The sequence below is a fragment of the Melitaea cinxia genome, chromosome 19, assembly GCF_905220565.1.
Source record: "Melitaea cinxia chromosome 19, ilMelCinx1.1, whole genome shotgun sequence".
In the NCBI taxonomy this organism is placed as follows: domain Eukaryota; kingdom Metazoa; phylum Arthropoda; class Insecta; order Lepidoptera; family Nymphalidae; genus Melitaea; species Melitaea cinxia.
The window spans coordinates 4,183,422-4,195,527 of NC_059412.1; the positions used below are offsets into that span (position 1 = coordinate 4,183,422).

The following is a 12,106-nucleotide window of genomic DNA, read 5'->3' on the forward strand; positions in this document are numbered from 1 at the left end:
TTTAAGCGAACTAATAATTTTTATTACAGCTAACTAAATAAGCTATTAGTCTAACACGAGGCTACTTGAATACAAAATACTTGGAGTAATTAAGCCTACGGGGGTGTGAAATAGCGATTTTAAGGCCTTAAAAAAATATAACATAAGTACAATTTATATTGAGTCTTAATCACAATATACTTATTGGCTTTAATAGGAAAAAATTAAACGAGTCTCAGAAAGGTAAAATAAAAGTAATTGTCTCCACAATTGATTTTTTCAGTTCGATATGATCGTAAAATGTTCAGTATCACCGCCTTATCGTCCGTAGCGTGCGTAATATATCCTCAGAGAACATTTAAATTGAAATATAGGTGATTTTACGTGAGAATGCTCTTAAAGAGAGAAATATTTATAGGTGGGTTATTTATTTTGATATAATAGCTTAAGATTTTGTTCATAAATCACGGTCTAGTGAGGCATGAAAATGTAATACAATTTTTATTTTTTACTTTTGATAATCTGGTATGTATGTTATTGTTATTTTAATTAATATATAGCACTATTTTGAAGTTAACGATTTTTTGAAAATATTAAAAAAAACTATTGCAAAAATGAAGGTAGAAACTAACCCACCACACTACTCTGCTAGAAATTTTTAATTAATTCCCTACTCTGAATACCTATTTCAATATAGTTAGTCAAATTTGAAAAATATTTTATACGATATAAAAAATCCTGTATATATGGTTTATAAAACACACTACAAAACTAAGGAGCTCGGTAAACATACCCGAGGTCGAGACGCGTGTCGTCTGGTTTAAAATATACTTACGTCTCGACAGACTTATGTCGGTGTGAAACTGTCGTTCCCTTTTTATCACATACTTACTTTAGCTTTCATTTCATAAAGTAGGCTCAGAAATAAAGATTACATAGTTCTAAGTTGCAATGTCAAAATCCATCTCATTATCTCATTACAGCCTATACAGTCCACTGCTGGACATAGGCCTCTACAAATTTACGCCAAAAATAACGTGAACTCATGTGTTTTGCCCATAGTCACCACGCTGGGCAGGCGGGTTGGTGACCGCAGTACTGGCTTTGTCACACCGAAGACGCTGCTGCCCGTCTTCGGCCTGTGTATTTCAAAGCCACCAGTTGGATGGTTATCCCGCCATCGGTCGGCTTCTTAAGTTCCAAGGTGGTTGTGGAACCTTGTTATCCCTTAGTCGCCTCTTACGACACCCACGGGAAGAGAGAGGGTGGCTAAATTCTTTAGTGCCGTAGCCACACAGCACATGTCAAAATCCATGGATGAGTAAAATATAAAGTTGTAACAAAAAAAAAATAGCGATATCGATTATTACATCCTTTAGGACATCACTATAGCTTGTCAGTATATAAGTCGGTGAGCTATAAAAAAACTATTAATAAAATGGACAAACGTCAAGAGCTAATTAAGTCATTTTAATCCTAGCTTTAGTAACACTGTAATGAATAAAATAAATAGATGTTGAGTTTCTCCCGAATTATTCTTAGAGAAATATTCCCTCGAAATCGATGGTTGCAATAATTATAAAAAATGATATTAACCGATTACCGTAGCCTATATACGCTTGCAATACACAAGCATCGCTAGCGCGTTGCCGACCCCAGTCCCCCCGAGGAGCTCTGGTCACCTTACTCACCACAGGAACAGAACACTGCTTGAAAACAGTATTATTTATCTGTGATCTTCTGTAAGATTGAGGTACAACCCCAGATGGCCTGCTCTAGATTTTAAGCAGGATATTTCCTGCTGTGCTTTATTTACTGAATACAAAATAATCATAAACAGAATATCATTACCGTTAAATAATCATCTCTTATCGGTGCATTTTATTTGATTTCAATGTTAACCTATTAAAAAACGAAGCGAGAGCCGGCAGAAATAAATGAAAAATAAAACACAAAGTCAGTCACAACAAAGTCGATATTTATATCAGCGCACGCTTCCAAGAAACGCATCTGTAATTTCACGGTCACGAGGTCGTTGACCTCCATTCGCATTTCAGATATTTTTTTTTTCTTATTATACTCACAAATGATAACCCCTAGAACTGTTTATATGGCAACAGTGTGTTACTGTTAATGTGCTTTCGAGATAAGAACGACATCATTGTACGTAGTCAATGTTTAGTGAGACAACACTACAGTAGAGACATGTAGGGCTTGTTTCTCCGGTCGTTTATGTAGTTTATCTCTAAGATAAATTCATGATAGGATTTATTGTGACGTAAAACAGGTTCTTAGGAACTATCGATTTAACTAATAAACTGGAGATTTGAATTGCGAATAGAAATTTTAGACATGAGACGTACCCACACGTATATGACTTTTTAATATTACGATAATATTAAACCTCATTTTATATTTTTTAAGTTTTTTTGGTTGATGTCAAGAATTTACATTTTTTAATTTTATTGATTCCATTTGATATTGTTTTCTGTGTATAATGCTATAGATTTTATTATCCTTTAAAAAAAAGTTACTCGAGATTTCAAAGCATTCCATTTTCCATTTGAAAATGTTTTATAGTTAGTTAATTTACTAAGAATATTTAAATATACTACAAATCAATTTCAAATACACAATTTTGTATCATACTAGCGACCCGCCCAGGCTTCGCACGGTTGCAAAAACTATCAGTGTTCCTCTACTATATTATGGATGCATTATTATTATACATATAAACCTTCCTCTTCAACCACTCTATCTATTAAAAAAACCGCATCAAAATCGGTTGCGCATTTTTAAAGATTTAAGCATACATAGGGACAGAGAAAGCGACTTTGTTTTATACTATGTAGTGATTGCAATCAAAGAATACATAGTACAAGGTGCAATAATATCCATATAATATTTTTTATTTACTTTCAAATAAAAATAAAATTTCTATAATATAAATTATATAATATATAAATATTATAAAATTTATATAATATAAAAAATGTATAAAATTCTCGTCTCACACTGTTAGTTAACATGCTCCTCCAAAACCGCTGGACTGATTTTTATGAAATTTTGTGTGCATATCGGGTAGGTCTGAGAATCGGCCAACATCTATTTTTCACACCCACAAATTATGGGTGGGGGGGTTTCGGGGGCTAATAACATATCTATATGGCTTAAGAACGTTTGCGGGATCAGCTAGTCTTTAAAAAAATCATTCTTTAGTACTGTTAAATTGATAAATTATTGTTTGCAATAGAGTAAAAGAAAGCACATTACCCAATTTCAGTGTGACAAGTGAGGTCGTACTGACCCAGCCGATGTCATACATAAAGCTTATTATCCACTTAAATTTGTTTTCTAATAATTAAATTATTTAATAATGGAATATGGGAAAATTGTCTATAAATAACCAACTTAACTGTAAAACTCAAGTGACTCGGTCATTGACACGATACTATCGTGTCAATTACACGACGGTAATTTTAAATATTTATTATTATTAATTTTATTACTTATATCGCGGTTAAATGAAAGGATGCCAGTTTAATAATATTTTCAATGAAACTATGCAAAAAATCTGCTATAGCATAGCAACATCCATGGATGATTAGCCTTAAAATATGTTTTTTAATATCACTTTCATATATTATTCATGTACGTGGGTATATATGTCAGTATGTATGTATGTATTTATGTATGTATGTATGTATGTATGTATATGTTTAATTATTTGAATATTTATAATAAACTTGTTGTAACTTGTACACTTATGCTGACGCTAGACCATTCCCTTTGTCCTAAGGTTGCCTGGAAGAGATCGCTTTTTAGCGATAAGGCCGCCCTTTGTACCTAATAAATATATTGTCAATATTTTTTCTTTCTTTTATATGTGTCATTTCTGTTTTTGGTGTACAATAAAGTGTATTATTATTGTTATTATTATTATGTCCCGATAAAGATAAATTAATATGGTATGAGTCGTCTTTGACGTCATAATGACATCACTACTTTAATTATAATTAAATTTATTTATTTAAAACATAAACAATAATATTTATTGTTGCAATTTTATTGAGACTTGATAACTATACAATTTTGTATGTTTCACACATACAAAGTTTTCGTTATAAATGTTGTATAATTAAATAATTGTTATGTTTTGTAGTCAAAATTCAGTCGTGAATGATTAAATAGCCTTTTCTCTTGAGTGTAAAATGCAAGACGAAAGAATGCATGTCTTTTTAAAAATAAAAAATACGTAAACAGTGTACTTAAAACAATTTGACTAATATTTACTCCGATTGTAAGTTTAATTTGTCAATTAATATGTATCTGTCCGTCATTTCGCTTCCTTAACAATCAGTTCACGATTAAATCAGCAAAGGAAATGAACACATATTAATAATACTAAACGAAACTATGATATCATACCAATCTACTTAATTGAGAGCTAACCACTACGCAGAAACTTTCAAAACAAAAAGAAAGCCTCGTGACCCTACCACAATAAAAACTATTTGAAACCATCCGGGCTAAAATTATAACGTCGACGCACTTGCAAGCAGACCGATCGAAAAACATTGAAACGAAAATATATGCTATGCTTTTTATAATAGAGCTTCAAATGGAAAAGCAGTAAATGTCTTCAAAGTCCTTACAAAAGCCGATCTGGACTGCCATTCAAGATCAACATACGGCGGAAACAGCGTATGTAATATCTATTGCCGAGTGAAATGGAACTCTAATGGGTTACATTAAAATTTAAATTCATATGTAGATAATAGAATGCATGTAAAAGTGTCAGTGGAGCCTGTATAATGCTCTTTGTGGATCGACGGAATTTTCCAAATTTGGACATTTTGCCTATCGTAATATCGTTCAAAATTGCTTACAACCTTTGCCTTTTCTATTACCAAAAAATATTAAGAGCATTTGTGAGGGGTATTTGATATTGGACCTAGTAATGATTGCGCTAGAGTTTAGAGTTGTTTATGAGGATGGTTGGAAATGTCATACTGGTGTCATGACATTGCATTCCAGGCAATGCGAATGACTCCTCGATGACAACGGCCAGACAAGGGCACCACTTGCTCATGCGAGGGGCATCCATCTCATACATTTATAATGTATGTGTGAGTTTGTAGGTCTGTATGTGTATTGCAACACACATTTAGAACATGGAATGTATATATAAGTGGTACTATTAGCGGAATTTAGTAGCTTGAAGCTGAATACAAAATATTGACGATCTGATATTATCTCGAAGTCATTACATTAAAGTATGATGACCTAAAATTATTTATATATTTACGTTGTTGGTTAATTTTTTTTACACGCCCACGTTGTTTGCTGATTTATTGGCTATACTTTGCAAATTAATGACACACAAACTTTAACAAAAATATAGTTTTTATTGGTAGACACATATATCAAATTCTCGTTTTTATTTTTATTTAACACAAGCTTTATTCGTGACTTGATGATTACGTGTGAGAATATCTAATATTCTTTCTCTTTCCTAAGGAAAGGTGTAAAAGCTCTAAGTTTTAGAATAAAAAGTATTCATCGTGCGCATACTCTAGACGCAAATCATGCCAAGTTTCATTCAAATCGCTTAGTAGTGACGTGATGCTTCTTTGATATGAGTATACAAATAGACAATAAGACAAAGAGGGAAAAAAACAATTTGTTCCAGAACAGAATATAGAAGAAATAGATGTCCTTTCAAAAATATCTTAAATGTTCTGTACATGAGATCGGTACCTACAGTTATCATACGACATTATCATAGTTATTTTAATTTTAATTTAATTTCGATTTTGTATTTGTATTTTGTTTCTTGTTTTAGATATTTTATTTCTAATTAAAGACTTTTTTGTTTTAATATTTGCACTCTGCTTATTATATGTGTTAGTTGTTAGTGGAAACTTGACTGGTTTATGCACTATCTTGTTGCTGTTCTTTTTTACTTTGTGTTATATTGTACTGTTTGTTTCCCAAATAAAAATAAATAAATAAATAAATAGTTAGATATCATATGGTAATAAACACTATTTATAGACATTAGTAAAGTCATAAACAACTCAAGTAGGTATTATGTAACATAACACAAAAATAGTTCTTTAACTAAAGCTAGAATTCTAACATTCTTAGTACTTTTGAATCCTCAAACTCCATGACATAGCTTCTTGAACTCTTAAGACGTTATCGCTAATCCGCAATCGCGTAACATGCGTGACTTGAATTTTAAATTTTGTAACCAGGCTAAGCTGGATTAATCCAGTATCTTTACTGACTTAAAGAGGAAGAGGAATTTATTGTTATTTCTCTTTTTTAAGAAAGATACTATCTGAGTATACTACTACTACTGATCCGGCAGACTTTTAATAATTAGTACCACCGTAATTTATTTGTACGTTTATTTTCAAACTCAAAAATTAGTCCAATTTGATGCAGTCATTTAGCTCACATTTCTGCTATAATTTTTTTTTTATAGATAGCTAGGGATGTTACTTAAAAGGCAAGCTTTATGTGGGCCTTTAGGTATAGATGACCGTTTGTGTAAATATTTTTATTTTACAATTTTCAAACAAAAAGACTACTTCTAAAATATAAATGATATTTATATGAAAACTTTCTTTGATTCTTGGTAATACGATAGTAATAACTCCAAAAAGTCAATGAAATGGAATGGTTTTATTATTAATTTATTTCAGTGATTGTCGCTTTGTCACCAGCTCCCCGAAGTTCAGTGATTGCTGTCAGCAGTCGACTGCCGACAGCCACTGTGTCTGATATGTTGACTCTGATACGTTGAATGTATTCAATATATTTTTGATGTAAGCCGTTTTAAATGTTTTGTTTTTGTGTATAAAAATTAAGCAAAAAAAAAAAGAGAATTTATTTATACTGTTATGTGTGTGACTGAAAAAAAACGTATGCTTTTTTTTACGTATTTACCTACTTTGATTATTTTATTTGAACGTATGTGTGCGTGCCCATAATAATCTTGTCACGCTCTGAAACTTAGATGGTTTGATGTATTTTAACATTACTATGGGGTGTCATTTGATTTATGATTATGTTGCTTAGCTTATTTAAGTATACATCTTGTTCAGTATTTTTCACGCCTTCTCTTCGTTGAAGATTCACTTGTGAATGAAACGGTGCTAAGATTTATACGGTGATACAATAACTAACTGCACAGCTATAAATAAATAAACATTTCACATCCGACAAAGAAATTTACAAAAATACATTAAGAACATAGCGATACAATATATATATGACTATGTTTTTCATGATACAACAAATGTAAGTATTTATATGGATTGTATATATTATATAACTATACATTATATTATATTTTTGAGCTGCACAAGCCCTTAAATTCAAAAAGCTCCTTTCTGGTATGTAGTCTGTAGTCTGGAAGAGATCACTATCTAGTGATAAGACCGCCCGTTGCATGCGACGTAATTGTTTTTTCTCTTAAGCTTTATTCTTATGTAATTGTTATATGTTACTGTATGCAATAAAGTTATTTATTATTATTATTATTATTATTATTGTTTTCGGTATTTTTTTTTTCTCAGCCTTTGGCTGGTTTTTCTGCATTTACGGGTCAAAACCAAGTAAATGCAGCGTGTGGTGTGTTAAAATTATGTGTTGTGTGGGATTTCGTGTTCGTCAATTTGCAAGAACTTTCTTACGATTCGGCATGTATTTAAAATGGCGGCTTTTTGTAAGGTGATATAAAGAGTTTCGTTTAATTCTAGTAGTTTAAGACTATGTAACAGATGGTTTGGGATAACACCTGTCGTGGAAAGAACTATTGGGATTATGTATACTTTATTTTGGTTCCAAATTCTAGCTACTTCCTCCTTTAGTTCAGTACATTTGTTGATTTTTTCAGAAATTGTTTTTTGTAGGTTATGAGTGTTGGGAACAGCAATATCTATCAGATAGGTTTTTTTATTTAATTTATCTTGGAGCGTTATATCCGGTCTATTGTAGTGGATGGTTCTGTCTGTAAGTATTGCGCGATCAAAATAGAGCTTATGTGTGTCGTTTTCTAAGACTGTTTGTGGCTTATATTTGTAATAAGGTGTGTTTGTGTTCTGTATGAGTTTGTGTTTTAGTGCTAACTTTTGGTGAATTATGTTGACTACTTGGTTATGTCTATGTGTGTAATCTGTTTGTGTAAGTGTTGTACATGCCCCGGTAATGTGTTGGATGGTCTCTGGTTGAACGTGGCATTTGCGACATTTATCATTTGGTATTGAGGAGTCTTTGATTATGAATTTTCTGTAGTTTTTAGTGTTGACTATTTGATCCTGTATCGCTATTATAAATCCTTCGGTCTCTGGAAATAGGTTTCCTATTTTAAGCCATTTGTTTGAGGCTGCCGTGTTTATGTGGGGTTGTTCTAGATCGTGAGGATGGCGGCCGTGTAATACTTTTCGTTTCCAGCTATCTAGTTTTTGTGTTTGAAGATCGTTACTTTCGGTATTTAGAGAGCTTATGTCTTCGTGTAAGTTTAGTGGAGTATAGTTAAAATCATTTTGAACTATGGCTTTATGTATTTCGCTAGTCTGTGATTTTAAGAGAAAAAAAGCTTTTAAATTGCCGACTTGTTTTTGACAGAGATGATTCAAATCAATAAGGCCCCTTCCTCCATATTCTCTTTTGATAGTAAGTCTTTCTATTGCAGATTTTGGATGTAGATTATTGTGTTTAGTGAGTGTGGTGCGTATCGTGCGCTCTATTTGTTCTATGTCTGTTTTTGTCCATTTTATTATACCAAATGAGTATGTAAGAATTGGGATAGCGTATGTATTTATAGACTTAATGAGATGTTTGCCTGTTAGTTTAGTTTTACAAAGAGCATTAACTCGTTTTTTAAATTCTATTGTTAAAGTGTTTTTGATTTCTGTGTGATCTAATCCTTTAAGTTGTTTATATCCTAAGTATTTATACAAATCGGTGGGTTCCATGGCTGTAATTATATTGGTATCATTAACTACATAATGGCCTGGCCGTATCTTGCCTCGTTTAATGTGAAGTGTTCTACATTTATCCAAACCAAATTCCATATTAATATCTTTGCTAAATTGTGCTGTAGTATCTATTAATTTTTGCATTTCCATTTCTGTTTTTCCATATAGCTTAATATCATCCATATATATGAGATGAGAGACTATTGTATCTTGTTTATCGTATTTGAGGCAATATCCGGCCCGACAACCACGCAGCAAATATGACAGGGGGTTTAAGGCTAGGCAAAACCACAGAGGACTCAAGGAATCGCCTTGATAGATCCCCTTTCTAATGATTATTTCTCTAGTTGTGATGTTAGTTCGATTCGCGGTCAGGTAAAGTGTGGTTTTCCATCTGGACATAATATCACGTAAAAAGTTTATTATTTTCGGGTTTATTTTGTATATTTGTAATATTTTAATTAGCCAAGAATGTGGGATACTGTCAAAAGCTTTTTTATAATCTATATATGTGCAATGTAGGTTTCTATTTTTTGAAGTCGCATGTTTGTGAATAGTAGAATCAATTATTAGCTGTTCCTTACATCCCATGTGACCTCGCCTGCATCCTTTTTGTTCTTCCGCTATTATATTATATTGTTCAACATGTTTATTGATTTTTGTTGTTATTGCTGATGTTAAGATTTTGTATATAGTTGGTAGGCATGTAATAGGTCGGTATTGTGAAGGTTGTGGAGAAATCTGTGATTTAGGCAGCATATAGGTTATTCCAGTGGCAATGAAATCTGGAATTTTTTGTTTACCAATAATGATATCTGTAAAATTTTTAGCAATGATCTTATGTAAAGAAAATAATTTTTTGAACCAAAAGTTATGAATTTTATCTACTCCTGGTGATTTCCAGTTATGTAATCTAGCTGTAATGTTATTTATTTCTGTCTCAGTTATTTCTGTGAATTCCATTTCTTCAATTGAATTCCATTTATTTTCTTCTTCGGTTATCCAATCGGCTTTATCATTGTGATGTACTTGTTGTTCCCAGATGCCTGACCAAAAAGTTTCCAGTTGTATTTGTGTGGGCATAATAGGACTGTTTACTGTATCTGTGTCTATTTTTGGTTTGTATAAGTTTCTGTAGAAAGTTTTTTCATTTGTGCTAAACATTGTGTTATCGTTTTTCCTTTGCTGTGCCTTTTTGTATCTTTTAAGTCTATGAACTTTTAGTGCTAACTTTTGTTTTAGAGTGTCTAAGAACTCTTCCGGTTTTGTATTCCTATTTTCGTGTTTAGTGTGTGTGTTTCTTGTTTCAAATATTCTTTTGACATGCTTAATGATTTTACGGGATCTATTGTTATTTATGTACTGTGTGACTCGCCCACAGTCTGCTCTGAGTTTTTCTATGTCCTTTTCTAATCTTATTTGCCATGGTGGTTTATTACAGTCTTTGGGCCTTGTGCTTCTAATATTTTCTGTGACCTTATAGTTAAGTTCTTCGGAGATAACTAAGGCTACGCAATACACTATTGTATGTATGTCGGTTAGTTTTGTGTCGTCGGAAATAAATTGGAACAGAATATCTTGATTAAACATATTGACTAGCTGAAATAGGTGAGAACTGTATCTAAGTTTAGGTAATTTTGGTCGGACTCGTGGATCCATTCCTGAATATTGTGTTAGTGCTGTCCTGAATTTGTCACAGATTTCTTCTATTTGAGTGTTCGTTCCTAGGTTATGGTCTAATACCGTATCAATGTCGTTATCCATCATTATAGTAACAAATTCAGTCTGTGTTGACATGTGTGATGTCTGAGTGTTATTAGAAAATGTGCATGTTGACTGAGTATTATATGTGAATATGTTTGATGGCGAAGTGTGCCTTGTGTTGGGTTTTGGGTGAGTAGAGGAACATTGAATATCATTGTTTGTTGATACATTACTATTAATATAGATTTGATTTTCATTTTCTGTTTCTAGTTGTGACTTTATTTCTTCTTTAATTATATTTAAAGTTTCCTGATTTAAAAGGTTGTTTTTTACTATTGCTCTTCTTTGATCTGCGATTCTCTGTTCTGTGACGTTTAATTCCGGATATTTTCGTAAAAAAAGTTCGTGCAATTGTTTTCTATAGGTGGTTAGGTCGGTCTCTAATCTAGTGATGTAGTAGTAGGTGCGCATGATAAATAGGTTTACTTCTTTACTCCATTTCATGCGCACTCTCGGTTTACCGGCTTTGGTGGACGTGGGTAAAAAGGCACTTGCCTCCCGCGCAACATCCAAGGTCGGTGTGGGTGAATCTCTGTTTGAAAGGGGTGAGGAGGGAATTGATGGTGTATATGAGATGGTACTTGGACTATAGGGTTCTGTTGAAGTTGTCCTGTCAGTCAGTCTGTCAGCATCGGCTGTAGTATTTTCGGTTGACCCGGTGGGAGCCCGCCTGTTCAGCTCCTCACCGCTGGCGGTTCGCATGCTGAAACACCCAGCGCCAGCTCCAGGTGTGCCCCGGCGATTGCCCCCGGGAAGCGGCCCTTTACGTTTTTTCATTGATCGTGTCTCCATATTGAACGGGTTGTCGGGACCGTTGGTTGGAAAGGTGTGTCTAGGTGTTGGTGTCTTTGTAAGGTATTTGTGCCTGCTACTTCAACGAGGTAGGGTATGGTCAAGATGTTAATGACAATTTGTTCAAGCCTTCCTTAAGCCCCCCCACCACGGCAAGGTGGTCCCTTGGGGGGGTTATTATTATTATTATTATTATTATTATTATTATTATTATTATTATTATTATTATTTGTATACTACTGTAATGGCAAACAAGTATACTGCCTACCTGATGGCCAACGATTACCGTAGGTAAGGACGCCTGAAGCACAAGAAGACTCAAAGACCAGAGAGTCTCGTCAGGAGCTCTGGCCACCTCACTAACCACAAGGATCACAAACCTACTTGAGAGCTTATTTGGCTATGACCTTCTGTAAAGTCGAGGTAGGTACTTCTACAAATTTTGAGCATAGGTGATATTTGCTTCTTTGCCCTACCTGAATGAAATAATAATTGGACCACGAGACACGAATCTACGATCATTACCTTCAAAGCCAATTGCAGCTACAAGTTTCCAATATGCAAACACGTCATACATA

The 12,106-nt window shown here is 33.2% G+C and overlaps 1 protein-coding gene across 1 annotated transcript; it reads right to left on the reverse strand.

Annotated features, from left to right (window-relative positions):
- Positions 1-7,634: 7,634 nt before the first annotated feature.
- On the reverse strand, positions 7,635-11,528 carry LOC123663085. Its single transcript, XM_045597823.1, has one exon. The coding sequence runs from the start codon at positions 11,526-11,528 to the stop codon at positions 7,635-7,637; it is 3,894 nt and encodes a 1,297-aa protein (XP_045453779.1).
- Between the last annotated feature and the right edge of the window lie 578 nt (positions 11,529-12,106).

Excerpts from the sequence above, each read along its gene's own strand:
- LOC123663085 (XM_045597823.1), bottom strand. The coding sequence starts at position 11,528 with ATGGAGACACGATCAATGAAAAAACGTAAAGGGCCGCTTCCCGGGGGC.